General features: G+C 39.7%; 1 protein-coding gene across 11 annotated transcripts in view; it reads left to right on the top strand.

Moving 5' to 3' along the window:
• LOC112458021 (rap1 GTPase-activating protein 1-like) overlaps positions 1–27,697 on the top strand; it is a 95,472-nt gene that overhangs the window by 58,462 nt on the left and 9,313 nt on the right. For 10 of the 11 annotated variants that reach the window (XM_025021400.1, XM_025021409.1, XM_025021407.1 and 7 more), the window contains one exon: positions 24,814–25,125. In XM_025021400.1, coding sequence (XP_024877168.1) covers positions 24,814–25,125 — 312 coding nt within the window. Of the gene's footprint in view, positions 1–4,190; positions 5,271–24,813; positions 25,126–27,697 lie in introns of those variants that run through there. The other variant, XM_025021410.1, reaches the window with a different exon arrangement.

The raw sequence follows: 27,697 nt of genomic DNA, 5'->3' as shown, positions 1-27,697 counted from the left end.
CGAAACTCTCCGAAACGCGTCGCTGATTCGCGCGACGCGATAAAACGAGACGCGCTAGCGCAAAGGGCGAGGCAGGGGGAACGGGTCGCTTCCGGTCGGCCAGGTAAGCGCACCGGAAGCTGCCGCTTCGAACCATCGTACTCTGGCCAAACGGCCGGGAAGATTTTCAGATTTGTACCCTCTGCGCAGTGGCCGTGAAGATCGTAGATTTCGTGTCGCGGGTCTCTCCTTCCACAAAAAGTAATCATTGTGCTCTTTGTGGGCTACAATCGAGAAAGGAAGCGAGTGAATACGAAAAAACAAAGCTATTTGACAATATATGTTTGAAAACAAGGATAAACAAATAATTTAAAGTTTAAAATTATTTATAAATTATTGTGTAAAATTGGCAATTGCGTAATTGCGTAATATATAATTTAGTAACATTGGAAAGCAGAAGAACTTTCTTAAACTTATTGTTTCTCTTCAAATTGATTAGTGGGCGTATTATTTACTCTGACTTATTGGATCACGTAAAATTGCATATTCCGGCCAGACCTCTTTGCTAGAAACAATTTAATTTTTTTATGAAGAATTGCATTGTACTTTCTATAGTAAATTCAAACCCCTGAATCATGTATACTAGCGAACAAATTCTCCCATTGCGTGGACTTTTTTCATATGTTTCTTAGCTCTTTTGAACGTTTATTGTCTTACTGTTTTCATTAGATCGATCTATCTGTTCTTTACTGTAATTTGTAAAGTAGTAATTTCGAGGTTTCTTCTTTTCTGCATCTTATTCTGCGTCTTTTGCTGATGTTGTAATTATAATCATACTATGTGTACTAAAGGGACTTTTCTTAATTCCCGTTTATAAATAAATATATAAATATATTGGTAAATGACTGTAATTTATTTTTATTATCAGCTTGATGTAAGAAATGAAGATTCTTCAAGAAATTCTTGAGTAGATAAGACTTCATAATTTATTAATAATTTTGAAATTGAAATGACGTGTCAAACTTACTTAGGTAAGATCGTCTTTTTTGGAAAATTGAGTCGACTTGAAGTATTCTTCACCGAGAAATTGTCAAGTTATTTCCTTCTTTGTACTTAATTCGTAAATAACTTTATCATAACTGTTCTCTAGAATTAGTTGAACATGAGTTATAGACTATTCTGAATGTACCGGACGTGAATTCGAGAGTTTTGACCTTCGATATGTCGAAAACGAGCTGTTATTAACGTTATATCGGCTCGTAATGTTAAAACTTTCGTCGATAGCGATTTAAATCGGCTGCAGCTGCTTGCAGCTCGTTAATCTACTCGTTATCTACCAACTGAACTCCATTGTGAAAAAAATACCAATCGGTATCCGCTATACGCGCGCGCTTATCCATTTTCGGCTATCAGCTCTTCTCGAGCTCGAGCATCAACTAATCTTCTGCCTAATAAAAGATTATTATGCATCGTAACCGCTGCGCTTCCAGGCGTTAATTGCTTCCTGGCGTCTGGCATAATTACCGTAACATTGGTATAATTACGCGTTTTATCTCATAAGCGAGGTAATCTATGGAATCGTTTCAATGAGCGAGTTTCAAGTTTAATATCCGATTCATCCACTAATCCAATTTAACCTACAATTCTATTCCGTTCTCCAACTCGATTCATTCTCCGATTCGATTCATTCGTGCCGTTATTAGCGCATGTGATACAAAATTTCGTTCGATATTCACGAATCCATTGATTTAATTTTTCGGATTTCCTTTTTTCCGACAGAACAACATCGTATACGATTAATCGTTGTCGAGGTAATATCTATCCCGCAAAATCCACAATTTTAAAGGGTCGCATATGTAAATAATTGAGAAGGTGGCGGGTGGCGGGTGGCGAACGGCATGACGCTTTCCAATTTTCGGGCGCAGGAAGTTGAGTAAAATAACGAAACAAAGAGGCGTGGACACAAAGAAACGGGAAGCCTCGTCGACAACGAAATAAGTCGACCACGAAAGGACATCCGGTCTCTCTCGTTCTCTCTTTCCGTCTCCTCTCTCTTCTCTTTTTTCTCTCTTCCTCTCTCCCTCTCCCTCTTTCCCTCCCCCTTGGTTCTCTCCCTCGGTTCTCGCCACAAACTTACGTTTCCTCTCGGTTTCACCTTCCGTACCACCTGTCGTTACCATGCGGATGCCAAGGGCTCATTTTGCTCTTGAAAGGCTTCTGTACGCGAATGAATTTCGCGAACTTCGACCTCAAAGAGCCACATCACGTTCGTCATTGCTCCGCAGTTAGAGCTGCGTTACTTGAGCGCACGTCATTTCCTATTAAAATTTTTCCTTTTTTGTAATATATAAATAGGAAGGAGATATTTAGAATTTCCTGCGACCAACAGTTATCAATAGAAGCAGTGTATCGAATTTGGCATAGTTGGTCCCGACATGTGTGCATGACACGTTCGAAAAAGTTTATTTTTTTTTTTAATTTAAATATACATGTCACACGACCAATCTCCGAGCAAACAATAAAAAGATATTAGTTTAAATGTAAATAATAATAATTTATTAGATAGTAGGAATAACAATCGTTTCGACTTACTTAGTTAGACTTACTTATAGACAGAACATATTTGGTTAAATCGATAAAATATCATTTTTTTCTAATTTCTTCAGCGATATCTAATTTGCCGTCAACCCACATTTGACGCAACCAGACTCGATAGAAAAACAAAACGAGAAAAATTGTGCAGGATGTCCGATGACAATCCGTGTAATACCGTTCGCGTTCGTGGATATAGCGGGTTAAACTGAATAGAAAAGTCTTATATTTGTGATTTTCGTAATAATTATTGAAAAGTTAAATAATTAAGATCTGCGAATGAGCGTGCGTCGATTCAGCGGCAAAAGATAGCCCAGTGTTACACATTATTGGCCGTTGTTAGAAACGCACATCTCCCAATGCCCCGCCGCACGCATAGCAACCGCAATCAGCGATGCCGCGCCAAGCTGTCTTTTGTTTGAATCGTGCGGATACATGTTCGCAGATCTTTATTAATTAATTTCTCATTTATTTATTATTGAAAAAATCGCAAAATGATAAAGAACTTTTTTATTCAGCCTTTAACCTGCTGTACCTGCTTACGAGCGGTGTTACACCTATTATCAGATGCTCTGTATGTATTTTTACAAGAATTTTTCTATGCCGATTTATGTTCAAACCACGTAGGTTCTAAATTACACAGACGAGAGAGGTTTCTGCGAAGAAGAGATTTTGCGATACCAGCTTTTTTTTTAAATATTCGAGACTTTAATAGGGACCCCGGCGCCAGTCGATTCAGGTTCGCCCGGTCGGAAAATGAAGAACTTGTCAACGGAACAACCGTAAAATATCGAAAAGCACGATCTGACCTAATTGATTGGGAATAGAGTTGCGGCTAGAGAAGAGCGTGCGGTTTCAGGAAGAATCGAGTTTACAAGCTTGATGGCGACGACCGTGGCAACATTTGCAGCTCGATGGTGAGAGTTTTAAGAACGACAGACCGATGCGCCGCGGGGTGACGGACGGGGGCATGGTTAGGACTGTCGAGACGAGGGGTACAACTACGGCGCCGGGTACGGTACAATGACGGATGTAAAGAAAAAGGTACCCTTTAGTGTGTAGGTTATTTGTTTACTTGGCGCCTCGAAAATCATCGTTTTAAACTGAAGAGGAGTACGTGAGAGAATGCAAAAAAGCAATGCACAAGAGAAACCTGTATATTCCTTTATGCTTCGCATTCTCGGGTAAAAATCAAGAAACGATTGGTAATCTTAACGATGGCGATGTATAGCGCTGATGGAATCTTTGTTAAAGCATCACGAATGCACACAGATCCGCCTTCCACAGATTTCCACAGATATTTCAGACGAACGGTCGAAGAATGGAACTCGGAATAAGTCGAGGACGCTTTCGACGGAAACGTTGAAAGGAAGAGATTTACTTCTCTTTTCTTCGAGGAAGACTACGTAAATTCAACACGATCGAATTTTATTTCATCCGAGGCGTCTCTCGCTCGACGGGGTGGGAACATGAGGCACTTGCTCCAGTTTTCTCTCGTACAATCCAAGGTTTACGTGCTGATGTTCGCGTCCCCTTCCCCCAGGCTTCTCTCTATCCGGCACTGTCGGGAGACGGCAAGCGACAAGCGCGCTCGCCGCTCAGTCGCGTCTTCGCATTCACGGCGTGAGGTCACGTGGTGCCGCGCGCGTACCGTCGTACTCGTCCCGTCTCGCGCATTGTCCCCACAATCAGTCCTCTCGCGTGCAGTCGCTCACGCGTGTTGCATCGTGTAGGACGTTGCCGTGATTCTCTCATGTGACTTTCTATTCCGACCTCACTTGGCGAACTTCGCGTCGCCCACCTACGTCGCGATCTGTTCTCGAAAGCTACGGCGGAGAGTGGAACGAGAGGGAGAGACGGGAAACAGGTTGCGTCGCGTGCACTTTGTTTCGGGAGTACTGAAATTCGGAGTAGCCGACGAATGACAGTCAGCATGACCGGCGACGAAGATCGTCGACGCCGGACAACGGCGTCCGCATTCAAACCCGATCGGACGCTGTAAGGCTCCACACCGTTTCAGGATCGGATTGCCTTCTCTCCACGCGGCAGACAGAATATTTGTGTCGTCGAGAAGAATTTTTTTCTCCTGAAAAACACGCTGTTTTAACTCGACGCGCAGAATGCTACTGATACCGAATTCCTCGTAATTTCTTCGTAATTTTATCGAGAAACGTTAGCACGCACCGCAGGCTGGAATTTGGATTCTACGCGCGCGAAGTCAGCGTCGAGATATTGCCGATCCATGATACAGCTGATAACTTTACTGGTTGGAGTTCTTCCCAAAACACGCGGGCGACGACGCGCATGTGCCTGCTCTCGAGAAGGCTGTGTCCGCAGGCTTAGAAAGTAAATCCCCTGAGCGTTCGAAGGTGCGAAACTCGCATGAAATCCGAGTTCTCGATCTCAACGTTCCCGACAGATCGAAAGCGAGGAACAGCGAGATAAAATACCGTATAGTATTACCGAGCTAAGTGAAGTCGGCCGTGAATCCGAGCGCAACGTCAATCAATCGAGGAAAGTGGTTTTTTAAACGACGATTTCTATCGTGATTGCGCGTTATGATGGGGGTACTGAGATGGAGGCACGATCTCAGATCGGAGGCCGCGGCGCAGCAACAGCAGGAACAGCAACAACAGAGAGCGGAGCGGTCAGCCGGACACAACAGTCACTCGCACACTTTCCCAAAGCTCCTGTCGCAGGTGAGTCCCTCCTTCTCCACGTCCCAAAGATGCAATGCTGATGCGCCTACCTGCGGCTATCTAAACAAGACACCTCAGGCAAATAGGAATCCCTCATTGTTTCGAGCTTTTTTGAAATATGAAATTTCAAATGGAATTAAATTTTTGCCATATAGGATAAAACTATTGAACCCACACGATATATATTGTAAAAAATATACAGAGTATTTCCAAAGTGACTCTATTTTGTGAAATAGGCATGAAAAAAACACATCAATGTCTCTGCAAATCTCAAAACGATCAATTGTTTCGTGAAACACATTCAAGCATTGCTAGGTGTTATCTTTTGAATCGTTTCAGTAATACAATTTCGAAGATCAGCTATATCTCTAATTCTTCTACGATAAACTTCAGATTTACTATTAATGAAACCTAATTAGAGATATAGCTGTGATCTTCGAAATCATATTAGTGAAGCGGTTCAAAATATAACATTTGCAACGTATACTCCGCGAAACAGTGGATCCCTTTAAAATCTGTAGAGACATTGATAGTCACGATGTAACTAATAATTAAATTAGACCCATACAATACGTATTTTATTTAAATATATACCTACATATTTTCATGTTTTAAATGTGGTTTTTAGAATTCCTATTATTTTGTAAACTAAATAGTCACTTCAGGAACACCTTGTATATTGTAATGAATTTAATTTTATTTAATACGTAGCAACGTAATGATATTAACAAATATATAAGCGAATATATTTCAATACTATGCCATGCGAAATATTGTTACGCTGAATGATGTACGGAGGACACGAGAATAGAGTACAATGTACAATATTACGGCAATACACGCGCGCCTAATTCAGATATGTCGGACATTTAGGCACTTTGAATATTTACGAGCGCCGTTTTCGTCGGAGAAATGCGAATCCGTTTCTCGATACGCCTCGAGACGCTACTCTCGTCTTTTACAAACGAGAAAATATCATAGCGGCTTCCTTTCTTTACGTGTCTAAGAATGCCGATGTTGGTAACGAGCCAAGCCGCGATAGAGGAATAGCGCGACGTCGCGAAGGACAAGAAGAAGGAGTGGAAGAAAGGCACAACGTATCGGCGAAACGAGAGCGTTAACTGTAACTCCGGCCCGGTGGTCTGTTCATTTTCCTAGCGCGACCCGTTACGCGCTCTTAAAAAAAAAATCCCATTTTCCCACGAGCGATCTCTTCGCGGTTTCCGCACGCGCATCATTTCTGCATGGCAAGAGAGAGGGAGGGGCATCCCCATATGCGGAATTGTCGCAGATGCGTCAGGGGGGGTTTTTCTTTTCTTAGACGAGAGCCATTCGTTGTCCAATTTTAGCGCGAATGTACAAGCAGTGCGACACTCATCCACCATAAATTGTTATTCCAATCGCCGATTATCAATTGCATTAAGCAAGTAACGTCCCATGAGATAAGATATAAGTGTTGAATACAGAAATTCTACTCTTGGCAAAATCGGAAAGTAACATGAAATAAACCCTTTTTTTTAATTGATGTGTATATGAACGGACCACGGTCGTTTTAATCGTTTCGTGATTTCGTGACTTAAAATCGTGCCACGCTGATTCACGCGCGCATATCAAGCGTAATACGTTCGAAGGGTTTGACCGGCGAATTAAATGCGATCTCTTAACAACCGGTTAGCACGTGCTCGACGACAAGCATTTTAATTCTCCATAGAAGATGCGACACAGAGAACTCTGATCGCCGAGAATTACGCTTGTCGTTCGATGACCGGTGCCGAGCGTTCTCTCGTGCGCGATTTAACCGCGCGCAGCCAATTATCGTTCCTTTTTTTTGTGCCTGACCTCGCCGTGAAATTCGTAATCGGCTGTTGCAGCTGTCGCGGATGTTAAATTGAACGGGCATCGCACGCAATGATCTAAAGCGTTTTTATTGTAAAATCGAGAATCTCTGATGAATAAATATGAAAATTAGAAGCTAAAAATAGGTGGTTTCTTAACTAAAAGAATCTTGCGCGAAAGTAATGAAGCATACATCGTCGAGAGATATTCAATAAAGAAACTTTCATGTCGCTACGTATGTCATAACTTACATAATCGTCAGAGCACTCCACTTTGAGACGTCAAGCAGTTCTTGGGATGATTTATTCATAGCATGCTCGAAAGAGAACATCGCTGGAGATTTTGACGCATGCTTAAACGCGCCTGAAATCTTTTCTCTTGAAATCTTTATTTATAACGGCAACGCGTACGACAACTCGTACAGTTAACGAAGCGCTCAACCGAAGATCTGAAATATAAGTATATCGCGAAGCAGAGAAACAACGACTCGCTGCATCTTTCAAATCGTCACCGAGGATTTAGGTGTATCCGCATGTAACTGACTCATCTCTACACCTTCTTTCTTTCGACAGCATGCTTATCGCGGTATGTCACAGCTTCGTCCCATCATCGAGGCAAGGCTAGCTGCGACTGCGACTGCGACTACAAGATTCCGAGCGGTCGTCGACGCGGGAAATCTTCATCCGTCGCGAAAACCTCACCGTTTCTCTATCTTGGATTGCATAATTCATATTTCCGAGCAGGAAAGCGCGATTCAGATCTAGAATAAAGACGAACGGCGCGACGAAACGAAACGAGACGAGACGAGACGTGGTTGAGAATATATAGGCTCGAAGTCACGCGCCACGCGAAAGAACGTTTTCTCGTAGTCGTGAAAGACAAGCTTACCGGACGAATGAGCAACCGTTTTAAAAGGCGCTCCGCAAAAGGGGCCGCACAGCTGTTCGCGTGTCCCTGGTTCTCTCTCTTCCCCCCTCTCTCTCTTCGTTTTGACATATAAGGCCCGAAGCCAAAGCAGGCTCGTATGAACTCGTACGAATGCGCAACCGAAGGAAGATTTTAGTCGGTTAACGTAGCTAACGATACACCACCGTGGAATGTCCATATAGGGCATTATAGGGTGTCCCCTGAAGTATAAAGGGCTTCCCTTGAAAATATCGGTGTAAAATAAATTCTTTTGCGTGGAAGCTTGTGTAGAATTGGGAACATGATTCCTTACGAGAATATATATATAATGAAATGTTACAAGTGTATCGGAGAAATAAACGATAATGCAATCTTAATTGGCACGAGATATAGCGCTAATGACTATTGCGACCAGCGTAATTGCAGTGTAAATGCCTTTAGCATTGAAATTTCAGTGAAAAGAAAGCACGAAGCGGAGACATATGTAAGACATAAGCAACAGAAATGACACCAAAATTAAGGATTTTCTAAAATTATTTTATTTTTAATTAAATAATATAATTATGTCTAAGAGTTGTATAAAATTAAAAAAAATGCGTTTAGTTGCATGTTTGATACATATAAAAAATTGATTTAATATTTGTCGATTGTGTGAAGTTAAAAAAAAACAATGTCGGATTTTGATTTGATCAGACAGGAAACGGAGCACCATCGTGTGCAAATGTTACGAGAACCACCCTGTATAAACAGCCAGGTGCACTCACCCTGCAGCTGTCGTGCCGCCTGGTTTCCGGCTAACGAAATGGCGAAAAATCGATTTGTCTTGTCCGGAATTCGGTCTCTCTTGCCGTCGTCTTTTTAATATCTATCACAAAGTCACAAAATATTGAAACTTGAAAGTCATTTATTAAAACGAAGAATGCGTTCAATTAAAATTTAAGCTTTCTGATTGTCAGAACGATCGTAAAATTAGAAAAAAAATTTTTATATCAAAATAATCTCCGAGGTTTCTCTCGGACATTACTGCGTCGATGTTCGGGAGATTGTATATTCGACTGGTTTACCAAATTTGTGTATTTTCGACCTTAACCCCATTCTCGCGTGCGTAGAAGGCGATTGTAGGCGCTAAATGCGATAAAAGCACCTATTTGAGCCAGATAGGCTTGATTAAGTTAGACTACCCGCGGAGATTCGCACAAGCGATTAGACGTTCTCGGCGGCGTTGAGCGAAACGGAACGTTGTAACAATACGATTTTCCCGAAATACAAAATTAGTTTCATTAATAATATATTGATATTAGATATATCCGAATTTGCCATATATTTGACATTAATTTTTCTTAAATCAAATCGATGTTTATTCCATTAAAAGTGTCTAAAAATCGGAGATAATTTTGCAGTTTTGCAAGTAAGCGTGATCTTTTATCTGTAACCGTCAAATCAGACAAATATACACGGCTTCGACTTTGACATAGTAAAATAGGGCGAAATTCTTGCATAGAGCACGAAAAGAAAAAAGAGAAGAAAGGAAAAGGGAGAGGATTTGGCTGCACGAAACGCATCCCTGACCTGCTTCTTAAATCCTGACCGACCAGTCCTACCGGTGACAGGGTTATGTGGGCGATGATATATAAGTTGCGGCTCGTTAGTACAGCATGATAATGATTTTCTCTATCAGAGATCTCCATATATTCTGAATTTTAGCTCTCCGAAATGCAAGTTAATATTTACGATATTTGAGGTAGAATTTTCGCGCTTCTTCAGGAAAAAACTCGGGGTATTTTTTCTTCAATTACAGAAGAACTGGAAAGTTTTAAGTGATAATTTAGTGGAATTTAATGATTTTCTCTCTTTGATTCTAAAATAACTTTAATAAATAACTTCCTGATGATAGTTTACGCAATTTTTCAGCTTTTCTAATTTTAATTTTGAATTAGATTTCATTTGAACAATTAGATTTCAACCGAATAACCGGGTTTCAATAACTGTGGCGAAATGATCCTGGGTAAAGATGCCCCGCAGTTCACCATTAATTCCGCTGGATTCCTTTTGTGTGATTCTGTTTGATGAAGCTTTTACAAGCGCGACTGCTAACGTACGAATGATCGGAGTCTCGCCGACTGCACCTAACAGACAATTTCATTCCTGACGCACCTCGCGAGTTCGTGTACATACGGGACTGTACATGGGCGCGTCCAACAATGCGCGCCTGCACTGAATTATTCATCCCTGCAAGAGAGACAGAGAAAGAGAGAGTGAGAGAGAACCAAAGCGACTACTCTGCTACTCTCTCTCATTCGCGTCTTTGCCTCCGTCTCTTTCTCTCTTCTTCGCCGCCTACTCTACCTACTCAGCTCTCCTTTTCCTTGTACGTAAAGGTAGGGGATCCCTGTATTCAACACAACTTCCCGTCCTCCCTCAATCTTTTTTTTCTCTTTTTTGCTTCCGCGCGTGTAGATCACCACTCGACGAGAAGCGGCGAATGAAAAAATCACAAGCTTCTTGACCCTCCGTAATCCACACGTATCACGTCGTCGTTGAGAAAAGTATCGCGGAATCACGCGTTTTACTCGAGAAGTCTTAATTGGTCTGCGAAAGGATTTGATACGCGCGGATAATTCCTCTCTGAAACAGGATCGGATCTGTCGCGTATGATGCGATATTATAATTTATCAACGCGTGATACGGCAAGTACTTTTCTGTAGCTATTACGTACAAATGGAGAACTCTTGAATGTCTTCAAGATTTAATGACGAATCATATGGCGCACTCTTCGATTAGGGTCACCATAAAATTTACCAATTCACAAACCTTCACACGATTGTCCTTAAATGTGTGTAATGTTTCCAGTGGATCGCTAAGTTTTAATCTAATAATTCCGGAGCGAGAGAAGGGCTTGAATTCTCACAAAGAGGAAATTTCGGTGCCGGATTTACGTCCAGGATCGATTCAGATTTGCGGTCTGCCACATCTCCCGCATCATTTCTTTGATTGCACACGAGAGAACGGAACTCGTGCGAATCTGTCGAAGTGAACGGCGTTAATGATCGTTCCGATCGATGCGTCGACAGGACGATGTAATTGCTCCTCATCGCGTGGCGCGTTACATCATCTTATGTGATTTCAGTGAGGGGCATGATGCATGGCTATTTTGTACGCTATCGCGAGCATTAAAGAGCGTACGTTTGCCCCTACGTGACACAACCAGTTTCCGGATTTTATCATCACTTAGGCGTGAGATGCAGCCGCTCAAGTGAGCGACAATGATAATAGATTAGACATCGGTTATATTTTAAGATATGATAGTCCAATGAATAAGAACAACTGTGCTCAGTGTAGCGCTTTTCGTTTCATAAATTTTGGTGAAATACGTACAAGCGTGACGGTGCACAAATGCGTTGACTATAATCTATAATCTTCCACATAAATTCTGCAAGCTATTAGTCGAGACGCTTATATCGGTACAAATAAGATGGTCTTCAGATTGCATTAGTGAAATCTTATTACTTGATTGTCTTTCGAGAGATTTCACTGAGATGTATTAAATATTAAATAATGCGACAATGTAAACAATGAATTATATGTCGCTATCACAAATAGCTTGCGAATTGAATTTGCATATAGGATGTAGTCATGGAAGGAATGAGTCACGGCAAACAGGAGATCGATTTTCCGCGGCCGCGTTAAGGATCGTCCGATATCATCGGGGTTAATCGCGAACGGCACTTCGTCACGAAAGACACGCGCCATAAGGTCATCCCCTGGATGTCTTACGTAACGCGACGCATATATGCGTGTGCACGTGTACGTGATTATGAGCGTGCGATGACGTACGTGCTATCTAGAACGATGAATCGGCCGTTCGTGGTTGATTTGAGGAAGGGAATAATAAAGGTGGCGATATTTCCCGTTTGTCATAACAGGGATTATTACCATATTATCGAAGGATACGTGTGTGTCTACATAAAAATATATTAAAAGCATAAATGTGTGTATGTGTGTATGTGAAGGAATAAATCTGAAGTTATTCGAGAAGAAACTGATGGAGAGATAAAAAGTGGAGTTACATAATAATTGTCATGATAAAGTCATAGCGTTAAAATACATGGTGTAAATTGCATTACGAATACATTGTGTATTATTAATCACAATTAACGTAACATGATATTTTACATTCCAATATTTGGCTAAGCTTCTCTTAGAAAGTTTAGCAACTTCTTGATGAGCCGCAAAATTTTGGATATTCCCAGCTGTTATTAAGCTCATTATTTCATTCGAGAGAAAACACTCTTCGTAATAATACGCGAACGCGTATAATGCTTCCTACTTAAGGGCTCTTATCCTACTTTATGTAACTAAGTAGGATGTAACTATTGCAACTAATCAGTCCGCGTGGAGGTGGGCTCATTAACGCTGAGCAGCGACTCGTTAGCACGCCGGCGGGCAAACGTTGACAGAATACACATGTCTGTAAGCAATAAGCTGCTAAGCTCATAGTAAATTAATTATAATTATAATGAGGTTGTGGCTATAAATAGCAACTAAAATATAGAAATTGGTTTCTTTGATTACGGATTTGATATTTAAATATATTAGTGTAACCTATAATTAATTATAATTTTATTTTCATGAGTGACCTCATTAGTACACCATTTTGATACTTCGGATTACAAAAAATTAATAAGATTATAGGTAATCTCATAAGTGTTACATCTTTCTTGTTTTAATTTTTTCACACTGGCATATCATAAAAAACCGCTAAACAATTTAAGAACGAAGCTGTACGACACTGTCATAGCGTTTCTCATATAATTGCAACGATCTAGAATTGATGTCGTATTAAAATGAGAGTATTTTGCGAATCACCCCGGTATTCACCGACCAGTCTGTCCTATTGTCAAGACGAAGAAGTACGGGAATAAGAAGAACTTGGTTATGAGAACACTCATGTTCGTCGTTGTCCGGAGGGGGACAAGAAAAGGAGGAGGTTTATTACGGCCCACGGCTGAATTGCGTCGTGGAGCGTAGCATTATACGTATACGCCCTTCCGACATTACCATTGCGACCGATACATGACTCACGGAGGAGGCGAAATTGCTCGCGCTTATCGTAACTAGTCCTAGCCCGGTCCACGATCGATTCCGACGGCGCAAACGGCTCTCCGTTGTGTAAGAAATTGTGTACGGTATCGGGCGCGAGGATTCGCAGCATCCGCGTCTAGGAGACTTTCCTTTCTCTCCAAGACCCTGTCGGCCGCCGCACCGTCCCCCTACGGCAGTAGTTTGCATTCGCCTCCTGAAATTCCGAGCTCCGAGAGAGGAGCTACCGCTTTACGTGCTCTCTTTCTTTCTCTCCTGAAAGGGTTTGCTCTTTGCTCTCTCTTTTCTATCTTCGGGGCGTTTTTTCAAGTGCCCTGCAGGCATTTTCGCGGTTCTCGAAGAGAGAAGCACATACGGGGAAGTATCTGCGTGAGAGAAAGATTCTCACGCGTTTTTCACTTCCGCATCCCGATAACTACGTAGCACTACGCGGTAGCACCAGCTCGCTGAGCAGAACACCGTCGAGTACTTTGTTTTCTGAGAAATACGCCAATTTTTGTTAAATAAGGCCTTACTCTCTTCGACTCCTTTTACGTTTAGTCTCAAACGGTGTCATAAAATTTCACGAAATTAGAGCGAGTGCAACTGAGGAATTTTGAATGCAACACCAGTGTAACTTGTTTCAGAGGCGCGAGAAAGATAATTTTAAAAATTGAAAAAAACCAAAATTAGATTTATCTGATTGAGTTTACGAAAAAGCAAGCGAGAAGGTTAAATTTAAATTAATTCTTACAATTTAAAAAAAATTAGTACATTAATTATGTTGAATTCTTTATTCAGCATTGAAACATTATTATTATATAATAATTTATTTTATTTCATTATTGTTATTTGTCAATGCTACTATTATTATTTGATAATGAATATCCAGTTCCAATTTTTTCGTAACGCGTCTCCAGGTTTTTTCCTTTCTAGAAGCGATTAACATACAGCACCGCATCTTGGTGATTTCGCGATTCCGAGAATTTTCTGTAAGTCCTACCTATTCGTCTGTCCCTCCTCGTTGATTCAATCGAGGGTTTCCTGCTACCCACAACTCGATGAATCATTTTATACATGCTACTCCTACCTCCGTAACCCAACTTTCACCGTCTCTCTTTCTCTCTCTCTCTTTTTTTCCCTCTTTTTTTCCTGCAAAATCCTCTCTCTTTTACCTCTCTCCTTGTCTGAGTTTTGCCTCCGCAACAACTTCTTCTTCGTCCAGTCTTCTTAGAGCTTGAAGCTCTTTTCGAAGCTTGTCGATCGTTACAACTTATCAAATTTTTATATAAAATAATTTGATTACTTGATTATTTTATTACACTCCCCTAATACTCCTTGCACAGTGATTTATTTAACTTAAAAACAAAATATTTTTGGTACTATTCTATCTCTCGATGAATATAAAAAAATATTAAAACAAAATTAATATTCTTTATTCTTCAAAATTTGTAGAATAAACTGTGGTTTTTTAAATTGAAGTATGCAGCTATATATGAATGTAGCTTTGTAATCTTCGTACCTCGTTTCTTCAAATATCAGATAGACATTATTCCCTGCAATTCGTCTCCCACTCAGCTCGTTTTATTCAGATCGGATAATTTCCACGTTCGCATGCCAACAGCCCACCGACCGACCATTGTTCGCAACCAGACCGAGGTTGATAGTATCGCTGGTTAGTTAGCGGTAGATACCTACGCACTATCGAACGACGATGACTCCCCTGATGGGAGCCGTTATCCGACGAGTAGTGGATCATGCTGTTTCGGAACTTTCCGCCCTTGGGAAATAGCAAACTATTCCACGCGTGATCTTCTCTTCTCTCGAACTTGAAGCGTTATACGATCCTCTGACTATAATTGAATCGGTGCGGTGGTAGACGTCGGTCGGTCTACACAGCCAATTTGCGCTCTTCATGCAGTCTCATGGCTCGCCAGTATTGTGCTTCTTCATCGATCGCACGATCTATGATTTTCAAAAATCCACACAACTAATGAAAAACTACAATCTACAATCTAATCTACAATCTAGAGGTAATAATCTACAAGGTAACGCAAAAGTAATCACATGCATAACGTTTGCGGCGTGATACTATCTCGATATTGCAAATAATGCGTGCAAAATAGCCTCGACGTCCAATAACGATTGGACAAAACGAAGCAATCAGTAAATAGCAACTTGAAAGGTATAATTATCGCCCGTATACCCGTACGCGGTTTTCCACATTTTCCACCACGCTTGTGGATATTTATAAACATGAAGAGAGACATTATGTAAGTCGGATATGGGCGGTGCGTATACGCGATCGTACGTACAAAGTCGCATGGCGGACGGATGTTAATGAGCAATACGTTTCCTGAGCGTCGTTGACCAAGAGATAGGATCCCTTTTACATACGGACAATACGCTCTTCGCTTTCGTTATATAATTAAACGCATAAGATCGCGATATCTCGAGGTTCAAGTAGAGCGAGAAGAGAAATGTGTGACTTTGAATTTTTTCTTAAAGCAAATAAAACATTCCGATTTAAATTTAATTGAGATTTATAATATTTATATTAAAATTATAATTTTTAATATTAAAATATTAAGTAATTTGTTTCGCGTTGGTAAAAGGAAATGTCAAAGTACAGTGTCTCGATCAAAAAAGAGAGTGTGGAACGGGCTAAGTACAGTGTGTCGAATTATATCTTGGATTTTGCTTTGCTCCTCATTTCTACAGTTTTCCAATTAAGCTTAATACGCATTAAAGCTAATAAAATTATTCGAATCGCGTATCGGACAACTTTTTACTTCGTTCAATTGACGCGGCCCGAACGGGCCTTCTCTCAAGACTCGTCTGCTCTCTCGCACGTGTGTGAGTCAGCCACGTGAATCACTTCAGATAAGCCAATCGAGTACAATCAGCCCTTGTGCTCTTACAAGACGCGAGTGCAACTTTCTCCGGAACTTAGTACGCAGCCTTCCTGTTAAATCAGGATCGATTAATTGCAGACAGATAAGCAACGAATTCGTGCAATCGCGCGTGATAATAATCCATTATAGTTAATTAAAGATAAATCAATAGATATTCATGCAACAGTTATACTTAACAACTTGATGTAATTTGTATATTATAAATTCATTTAATAATCCAAATTGATTTAGAGTTAATTTAGATAAATTTAAACATTTCCAACTCTAGAATCAATTTTTTCATATTTTTAAACTCTACGTTTGTGCTCTAATTGAGATACATCAACACAACTCTTGCGTTTGATCGTTATCGTCGTTGTAGGTTCTCATTAGCTCAATATACACAGTGTTACACGCGTTAATTTCTTATTTAACCGAGCCAACGTTCATCACCATAATTAATTAATTCGTGGAAAAAAGTTGCCATTTGCCGGGGACGGACGCGTTCGCAATGAAAAGCGCATAACGAGGGACAGGGACATTATCCCACTCGTTATTCTCGCAACCATACGTGCTCTCACGTTAATAAACCGCCGTAAAATCAAGCCGTAATGTCGAAGACGCGCGGGTGCGTTTCGATAGTAAGGAGTTTCACCTCGGATTCTCCGGGACGGAAATAGAGTGCGTGGTGCATGTGCACGCATCGCGGACGTTACATCGGCGGGCGTTGAGTCGCGCGGGGAATTATGCGCAGGCATGTGTACCAATGTTCGACGTTATTTAATGTTATTTGCACAATCAGTAAGAGCAAAATTACGAGAACTTGAAAAAATTAATTGAACGTAAAAAAATGAATTTGCAAAGACTAGACGATTAGGATTAATACGCAACATTTCGGTCTGTATGTAGCATTTAATTTTTTAGCAGACATTCTTGCACGGTCTATAAAGAATTACCATTGCATGCAATTTAAATCAATATGCATGTTTATTTGTCGTCAGAAAGCTTTTGCGTATTATATATTTTATCATTGCATATTGCGAGTTTATGTTTTCTCTTTTCGGAATCTAAATTGGAATGTAATTTCTCGATTTTACGCGACATTCTTCTCGTTGTTATAGCTTCGAGAAGTCCGGGCGACGTTTTAAAATCACCTGTAAAGTACATTCCATGTTCCATCCGTTACACGATCGCATGAGGAACATGGGCCACCATAAAGGCGGGCAGTGGGTGCTAATAATGCGAGCATATGGTGTCGCGGCAGGTGGTAGTAATAATATATCGGCAGCTGCTGCTGGAATATCGGCGTATGTGTTATCGGGGTCGCGACAGGCTCTCCTCAACGTTTTCGAAAGCCATCAAGATCCATTCGACATTAAAGTGCCTCAAAAGAGATGTTACATTCTCAATAACTCGTTCAACAACCGAACGACCTTGGCTGATTTTGACGGAAGATGTGATAAATGTGTATTTCCAAGCGTTCCAATTAACCCGAATCTCCCCAAAGTCACGATCGCGACCGTACCTCGAAAGTACTCTAAATATAACGGGTAGTAGTCGAAACCGAAGCATTTTGCGATATTTGCCTCTCCAGTCCTTTACCCAGACTGCCAAGGTTTATATTTGGCGGAGGAGGCTACATGCATTCCCTCACTCTCTTCTCTCCTCTCCTCTCTCCTGTTCTTTTTCGAACACTTCCATCTCTGAATTTTTTTTCTCCTGCTCACATTCAAAATTAGAGGTGCTTAAAATTAGCGGGCGAAAGGGGAGAATCTCTCTTTCTCTTTCCCTCTTTTCCTCTTTTTTCAGAGACACGTGGTTAGCTGAAAATGCTCTCGCAAGAGAAGGAACACAGAAAAGTCGACGAGGAAGACCTCGAAGAAACGTAATCCGAGAGGCCACATCCGCATTACTTTTAAACCGCGTTTCACGCCACTCCGCCGTTTTTCCTCTCCGCCTCGTCTCGTTAAAATCGTGTTCATTCTGCCGCGCCGTTCGAACGGAACCGAACTCGAAATAGAACGATTCCATCGGAATAAGAGAGTCTCGAGCGAAGTTTAGTTTACTGAGGCTCGACTTCGATACATTCGTATCGTCCGACGATAGCAAAGCGTGAATGCAAAAAAGTGTATATAAGGCCGGGTACCCGAGTCGAAATTTTACTCCTTCTTTCGACCTCTTATTTTCACATCTCAGGATTCTGGAGGATTTTGATAGGTTCTAATTGTATTGTACTTAGCTCCTACTTTGTGCCTGAAAACGGCAGAAAACGGACTGTTTCCCATTTTGAGGTTTAAAAGAGGAGTTATCGGTAAAACCCTCCTAAACCTCCTAAAACCCTCTAGATCCTACACTGATAGAAAAATGTACTAAATTTTAATTAATGTTTTCTCCAATAGTCCTTATAAAGTATTTTTTTAATTCAGTTAATATTTTTCGAATGAAAAAATTATTCATCTAATTGAAACAAATTTTCTAAACCTAATAAAATATTTACTGAATTCAAAAGAATACTTTATTAGGACTATTGGAGAAAACATTTATTGTAGTACATTTTATTATCAATGTATTAATTTTTACTACTTTTTAAATCGTAATGAAACATGTTCCATATCACGTACATCATCGGTAATTCATATAGTATAGGTTTTGGTAAATTTAGCAACGAGATACGGTTGTGACTTTGACTTATGTTGTCGTATCTCATTGCTCTGTTAAACGCAATATTTATCTAGATTTATTATTTAGAATCTAAGATTTTTAATATCAAAAAAATATTACCGCAAAATATTTTATAACATTGTTAATTAATCAGATACATATAGACATACATGTATCACAATTAATAATGTTATAAAATTTATATAATAAATCTTTTTTTTATTAACCATATGAAACACAACTTAAATAAAAACTCCACTGCAAGTCACCGATAATATACATGACATAGAGCATGTTAATATGATAATGTGGTAAATAGCATATAGGGGGGAGAGTCAGAAAAAATCTAAGAGATCGCACACGTTTGTTTCTAAGGTACAAAGGAACATATATTTATTTGTTTACATTTTTTTATCTACTTGTTCATGTACTCTTGCATACTATCTAAATTAAACTCATATTATATCATAACGAAAAAAAAAAAATTTTTTAACCATTTAAAACAATTAATATATGTATTGTATCTTAATAAAAATTAAAATTAAAATTTAGTTTCAACAAAATTAAAATTAAAATTGAAAAATGTCTTGATACTGATTGTGAGTATCTTAAAATGAAATATCTTAATACTAATAAAACTTAAAATTAATACCTTAATACCAAATAACTAATCGCATATCACAAATGCCATTTAACAAATAATATTAATAATACGGAATTAAGGAGTCTGGATTACCGATTGAAATCAAAGTAAGAAAAGAAAAGAGAAGAAAAGAGAGGGGGGGCCTCTGCATTTGTCTACGAGATAAATTCTAGGGCCAAAATATAACCCAGAGTCACAAGAATAAGAGCAATTCCAAGATCTCAAGACGAGATTAACCTTGCAGAGCTCCTTGTACTACTACGAACAATGTCGATCTTCCAATATGGCGTCCTAAATGAGAATATCGGAAGGGCCCTGCTCGCTGGACCGGACTCCTCGCCTCAATTCTCCCTCTCGGACGTGAGCTGCCGCAGCTCTCCTTTTCCTGGCGGTGAGCTCTCCTTGGGAAGTCGAATCTCGCTCGGTTGGTCTCCAGAATATGTGCCGCTTAGCTCAATCAGTTACGAAAGAAGGAAAACGTACTCGTCTTGTCCGAAGAAACGCAGCAAGAGCGGCCATGACACTGAACTGACTGAACGAGAGCGAGCCGAGCGAGGAAAGAGTGGGGGCGCTTTGAAAGTGGCGACTCACGCGTCGCGCCATCTACATCTGAATGAAACGATCGGGCGTTTGCAAAACGCGAAGGAATTCGAGCGCAATATCTGAAGTAAATATTAAATTAATATTAAATAAATGTCAAATAAATGTTTCTTTAAATCATTATTGCAAATAAATAATTAATGTAAAATAAATATTACATTACTGTCGAATAAATGTTAAATAAATGTTTTTTCAATTCATTATGGCAAATAAATAGTTAATGTTTAATGTAAAATAAATATTAAAATAATGTCGAATAAATGTTAAATAAATGTTTTTTTAACTTATTGCAAATAACTTACTAATGTAAAACAAATATTAAATAAACGTTAAATAAACGTTTAATAAATATTTTTTCTAAATTATTACTTCAAATAAATAATCAATGTGAAATAAATATTTAATAAACATTAAATAAATATTATTTTTACAATGAATTGTACAAATGTATAATTAATAAAAAATGAATATTAAAAACACATTTAAAAAACATTGTCTGCTGATTGGGCAAGAGCTTGAATAAATAAATACCAGTCCATATTCAATTATCGTAAATTTAGTAACATGTAAATATATGAAGATAAGTAATTATAAGAAGTAATAACAAAAAGAAAGATGTTTTGTAATAGTTTTGTATATATTTAAAATTTCCTACCTTTAGTTTCACATATACGCATGCGTACTCATACATACACACATTCTTTTAATTTTATTTTGAATTATTTTAATAAATAAAGAAAAAAAAGAGAAAAAGGAAAAAATAATATAGAAAAATACACTTTTATATAAATAATCATTTATACGTCATATATAAAATTATTTTTTTTAGTTATCAATAATATAACTATTATTATTAACCTAATAAAATTCCTTTTAATTTTGTTTTTACTATTTTTGATTAAATTAATAAATAGAGAGAACCGTTATTATAAACATTTATTATAAACGTTATTATAAACGTTTAATAAATCATATATAATATTTAATCAAAAATATAATAAACCTATAATAATAAAAATAAATTAAATGCAATAAATAAATTAAGAAAACGTTAGGAACATTAAAGTAGGAGCATGATTTCTTTTCAAACAGAATTGTCAGATTCTAAATAGGAGCCAGAGGTTGAAGAGGTTGAAGAGATTCAAAATAGGGTGATGTGACTGCTTAAAGTATCAAAGTAGGTGTTAGGTAGAACATTTTGGTCGAAAGTAGGTGCTAGATTGAACATTGAGGTCGAAAATAGGAGAAAAATTTCGACTCGGGTACTCACTAGGACCGTGCAACGTCAACGCAACGGTTGCTACAATTTTTTCACAGTAGATTTGTTCCGGAATAAGACGTATTCACTAGTTGCAGCAACCGTTGCGTTGCACGTTGCACGGTCTTCGTGAGTCCCCGACATAACATATAAAATCCTAAGGAAAACTCCCATCTGTGATCGCAACAAATTAACACTACAGTAGTCGTTAGTGATCAATGCTATCAAAATCTTGTAAACGCTTATAAAAAATGAACGTTATCTAGTATAACATTTTGAATGACACTCTCTAAATCTGAATCAGACTATTCACTGATTCAGATTTAGAGAGCATAAATAGCTATTAACAGTGTGAAGTAAAAAGTGTGCGGTAACTCAACACAATACTCATGAGGATTTAGTCTTATTTAATATCATATTACACAATATTTTATCATTATACGCTTATCGTAATGAAAATTTTACTATAGCGTTCGTGGTATTAAGCAATTAATCAACTTTTTCTTTAAAGAGAGTCACATGATTTAAAATATCTTCAGTATCGTTAGAATTACCTGCGATATATGCTCGGACTAGAATCGGATGCGGATCGAGACTATATAGGTAATATGCTTCTCGGAAGATCGTCGCTAAGCGATAGGATTGGATATCTTACAAGTAGGTTTGAATCTGTTTGTATAGTTTCTCTATGATTTCGAAAAATAAAAGCAATACTTTCGAGTAGACCCGAACCTGGACGAAATAGGTTCGAACCTTCTATGAATAACTCGAAAAACAAGAGTATTACTTCCAGCAGGACTCGAATCTACTCAAGTATGTTATTGCGGATATTTTTTCTTTTTTCGTAGTACTTTACTAGAAATTTGACGTTTCTTCAAAACGTTTGTATAAAGAGGTAATTATTTTAATATAAGATTGTTTTTTGATAATTATAAATATTAGACTATTAATCGTTAAAATTAAATATAATAAAAATATAAATAAAAATGTAGACTAAAAGTTACTTAAAACCTTTACACGCATTACTTTCTTTAAACTAACAATTAACTTTATTCTTAGAATTCGAGTTATTATTTGTAAAAGACTATTTTTTAAGATAGAAATTAATAAGTAGATACATTTTAAATCCTGCAAGTATTCATACTAAAATTCAAAACAAACCTAGTTGAAATCGATTATTTTACAAGCACAATGTATAAAATATTATTTTTTACTATTACTGGAAACCTATATAGAAAATAAAACTTGATTATTGGATTTGACTTGGATTTTTAATACATATATCGAACTTGATCCCGTACCTAATTGTCGCGCGAATTAACTCGCGATCGACAACGTTAATAATCCCCAATTTGACTACTTAATCGAGATCAGCCGATCATAGCGATCATTACGTCGTGTCGTTTCGTAGTGGCATTTGATAACTAAATCGTGCCGGTGCTTCCTATATGTCGCGTATCGGTCGTATGCGGCACACGTGCATGTAGCGGAGCGAGTGAGACGCGTAGTAACGTAATCCGGCTTGCGTCGCTGATCGATAAAGCTATCGCGGCTTGCACGAGGATAAAGTGTTATTTCGTCGAGAGGGGTCATATACATATATCGATCCGATGACCGATCGCGTGCGCGCCTCCGAAACTCGATCGAAGTCTCCTGATCGAATGTTTCCAGAGACTTTTGCTTGCAGAGAGTAGCAAGTTGTTTTTTTTTTTTTTCTAGTATACTTTTTTCTATTTTCGATAATAATTCATATCAAATGCATTCTTACGAGAGGATACATTTACAGGTTGCACTTCGAATTAAATCCGAGAGAGCGAAAGGGGGTGAAGAGGGGAGAGGGCACGTGAAAGAAGTCGAGTTTAAACTTCGTGCGAGCGATTTGGAGTTGAATTTAGATTACACTTAAATGCATGTCGACATGAGTAGGCCGCGATCTTCTAGCCTAATGAAGACCCGGAGAAAACGCACTTTTATGCGCGACCGCGTTTACGCAGCTGGAGAAATTCGCAGGTGCTCGAGGCGCGCAACTATCGCAAAAGCAATAGCGCTTAACTGCACGCGGCTAATCGCCAGTGGAGAACGCCGCTCTTCTTCTTCCATTAGAATAATCGAAAAACGTTATATGTATTATGCTTGAAGCAAGAAAATGCGAAACTTTTCACGTCGGTCGGGGTAGCGAGATAAAGCCGATCGCGCGCGTACTCCAAGCATCGTCCAAGAGTGTCGCCGACATTACGCGGACATTAATGTCCTGTCGAATAAGCAATTAATTATCCGGCTGATGTGTTTCCGCGCGCGTGGGCGAGACGCTTAGAGTTACATGTATTATCGATGCGTTGCCGCGCTTCGCCGCGGGACGAGTACCGAATACTCGTATCGTCGTATCGAGTAACAGTCGATATCCGACCAGTTAGCGTCCGCAGGATCTCTGCGTGGGTGCGCTCGGTGTACGGTGACACGTGGACGTGTATCGTTACCGATTCTCCAATCGTCGCCAGCGTATAGGATCGTCGCCGTCGCGGTCGTACCGTTCGACCTACTCGCCTCGATCTCTCTACGACGACGTTTACGACACGCGTGACTCCTTCTCGCTCGCGCTTCTTTCTCCCAGGCCGATCGATCGTGTTTGCCACGAAGGATAGAGAGATGTATGTATGAGCAATACGAAGCAATCAACGTCACCGACCACGAAAACGAGCAATCGAACACCTACATTGGTGACTGATAAACAAGTAGTCAATAACGCTCGGTTACATCAAGAGGAGGAAGTTGATGTGGGGGGGGGGGGGTCGGCGTTCTGTATTGTGCTTTTCCCTCGAAATCATCGTGATGATTAATAATAATATCGAATATCGATATTTGGCACAAGGTAACATTTAATTGTTAAATGCAAACGAAAATGTCTAATTAAAGGAATAAAATTAAGGGAATCCACTGTTACTTTTTAACAAACGGTATTCTAGCTGCGTATTAGGAAAATTAAATTCCTCAATCTATAATTATGCGCAATAACGTTACTTTCTTCATATGTCAATATCCTCTGGAATATTTTGTACGAAGGTAGGTCAGACTTCGGATGAATTAATGAACAGGAAGAGACTGATGTGGAAGTATCGACGTTCTGTATAATATCGTGTTTCCCTATTGGATTCGTGATTAGTATTGAATATCAAGATTGAGCACAAGGTATCATTTATTTGTTAAATGTGAACGAAAGTGTTTAATTAAAAAAATAAAATTAAGGAAACTATCTACTATATTTATTGGAATATCTTGCCCAAAAATGTAGATCAGACTTCGGATGAATTAATGAACAGGAAGAGGTTGATGTATGTGTATCGAGACGCGCGACGTTCTGTATCGTCCTTCCCCATTAGATTCATAATTAATAATATTAAATAACAATGTTTAGTACAAGGTAGCATTTAACTGTTAAATACAAACAGAAGTTTAATTAAAAGAGTAAAATTAAGAAAATTCACGGCTACTTTTTAACAAACGATATTCTAGCTGTATATAGTATAAGAAAATAAAATTTCTCGATTTATAATTATGTGCAGCAATATACTTGTTGTGCATGCCAACATCTACCTGAATACTTCGCGCGACCTCGAATGACTGATCAGATTTCAGATGAATTAATGAAGGTTTGTAATTTTGTTGCAGACACCGAGAGATGACAGGACGACGTCGAGTCCCGGTGGTGCACCCGGCAATCACACCTCGACCTTATCACCGTCGCCGGTCGGCGACGCGCCCTTGGGTAGGGCGCTGATGGAAGCAGCCTTGCAGCAAGCCGCGACCGGCGTCCAGCCACCCTTAGTCGTCACGCCGTCCGGGTACTGGGTCGACGGTAAAGATCATCGACATACCCTCGATTCCGCCGGCAGAGCATTGCTGCCGGCGCAGCCGGCCTGGCAGCCCAGGATAGACCAGGACGACACGGCCAAGTGCTATCGCCGCTTCTTCGTCGGCAGGGTGAGTTTCTCGTTTTTGTTAACCCTTAACTGGCACACGTCCGCGATCGAACGTTATCTGCACGCGGGGTGTTGTATACCCCACACGACTTTGAACGTTGGTTATGGCGAAATGGAGGCTCCAATAGGCTTGAAAAAAATCAAGTACATACATTAAACACTGGAAAATGATACCCATTAGCCTAAACTATGAAATTTTTTGTTTTGAGGCTTCAAAAAAATTCTTGTATGAAAAATGGCTTGTTTTGCTAAAAAATCATATCTCAGTCAAAAATAAATATTTTTTGATAAAAATTTAACACGATGTTCTTGAGATAGAGTACTTTACGAAAAAAATTATGATTGTAGTGGGTATAAAAAAGGTATTTATTTTCATGATCGCCTGTGCCCCTTTTTTCTGAATTGAAATCTTGATTTTTATAAGAAAACTTATTTTTATTTTATGTTTAAGTCAGGAATGTGTCATTGGTGACTCGAACTAACGACAAGATAGCACTGCGATGCGAAATTCATAGATTAACCGACCGAAAAAGACGCCTAAACTTTGTTTTGGGGTGTTTGACACCCCGCGTTCCTGTTAAGGGTTAATATCCTATACCTAACATCGGAATATCACGTCATCTTTTTAAGAAGATGAAAAACAGCCGGGAAACTGAAACGAAGAACGATTTCGAAAAACGTGATAGAATGAAAGAGTTTGAAATACTAGCGGGACTCTGTATCACTTGCGTCTCTGTGATCTTCGGCTAAATATAGATACACGAAGAATATATGGTGGTCTAGATAACTTATGCGTAACAGAAGCGCGATAAAATCGTGGATGTTTGTCAACATCTGCAGACATCTATGGGCGTCTTTAAGGCGCGGCGGCGCGTCTGCTCCAAGATCTTATAGTTTCGGATATATCAACCATGTATTCCTACACAGTCTTTTCTATATTTCATATCTTTTGACAGTTCCGACCCGTTTTTTTTCGAACGATTTTCTTAATTTATCCGATTCGTCATCGAGATCAGGGCGTCACGCGGACATTATTCCGCCCCTGCAACCATATTCGAGTGCAAGAACCGTGATGAACCATGATCACTCAACCGACGTATGTACGTACGTAGGTGTGCGAGGAAAGGAGGAGGACGCGTGCACGGAGGAGACGGAGATAACGAGAAGGAGAAAAAGGAAGAGTCACGGCGTGGGAGGGAAAAGAGGTGGCACGTAAGAAAAGGAAAAGAGCACTTTGGACGTGGGAGTGGGAACGTTCTCATAGCTCGCACGAAAGTCTGATGCCTGGAACTAAGAGGGAATCCTCCTCTCCTCTTTCTTCTCTCCTTTTCTACTTCTTCTCCGCCGATATTCATCCGTCGTTGATTTTCGCGATCCCTACCCGCGATTTTTTTCTACACCTCTGCGCTTCTGCCACCCTTTTTCACCCTCTTTCATCCCTCGGTTCTCTCCCTCTTTGCGTTATTTACATCGTCGAATCATCGTCATGACGGGACCAGAATTTTCCCTCGGGAATGACGAGAGACACGATTCGTGTACGAAGAAACGAAAAGAATACGACCTTTTTCGATGAAAAAGGGCACGCGCGAGAAACAGAGCCGTCAACGACGGAAATGCGCGATTACAGAATTGCTAAAACTGCATAAGAGATAGCCAAATGACGTAATTGGTGTGATCGGCGTAACAAAATCTTCCATCGAGCGAAGTTATCATTATTTACTGCTAATTAGGCTCGCTATTATTACGCGTCGATGAGTCACAACGTTCTTTACGCCGTTACTATTATTACCAAGTTTTACTGCAAGTATTTCGGAATGTTACATATCTGCTCGGAAAGTCTGCTAATTAGCGATTAGTTGAGTGCGCAAGAAAAAGAGCGCGTTATTTTCCGCTTCCGGCACACCGTTCAGGCAGTTTTTCTAGATAAGACTCGACGGATGAGTTCCCGTTCCGCCTATTGTTACCCGACGGTGTTACCTTTTACTCGGATCGCGCTTGTTTTTCTGACTTGCAACCCGAACGCTTGAAATCCTTAATTTTATGAAGTAACGCTTTACGATAATCCGCGCGGAAACACGAGATACACTGACGTATAAATCCGAAATTAAATAGTTTGTGGAAATACTACGAGTAATGTAAACGCGATGCTACAACGTCAAAAGCGGGTCTCTCCATGTTGACGCGTGATAATTGAAATTCAGAAAGCGTGCGTTTTAATTTCCGAATTTTCGTGCTTCACAATCTCTGCAGAATACTCTGTAGAAAATAACCATGTCTCATCGTGTTCTTCTTGTTAAAAAAGAACACGATGCGAGTGCAACAGTGTTGTACAATACACTAACGCGAATAACAACAAAACGGATTAGTCGATCAGTCAAAATTGAATCCCTATAATCTCGAGCCGCGAGGTCGATCTTGTTACGTCTCGCGGCGCGAAAATAGCGCGGCGGGAACACGCACCTTCGCTAGAGCGCGATACCCCGGTATCGCGTGTTCCCTCGTAATGCCGTTTGTTACGCGCGTCAAGAAAAGAGAAGTAGCCGGGTCGCACACGTGGAAGAGAGAGAGAGAAG

The sequence above is a fragment of the Temnothorax curvispinosus genome, unplaced genomic scaffold (genome assembly GCF_003070985.1).
Source record: "Temnothorax curvispinosus isolate PA1 unplaced genomic scaffold, ASM307098v1 QBEX01008615.1, whole genome shotgun sequence".
In the NCBI taxonomy this organism is placed as follows: domain Eukaryota; kingdom Metazoa; phylum Arthropoda; class Insecta; order Hymenoptera; family Formicidae; genus Temnothorax; species Temnothorax curvispinosus.
The sequence above is the reverse complement of the archived record's forward strand: the minus strand, read 5'-3'. Positions and strand labels throughout refer to the sequence as shown.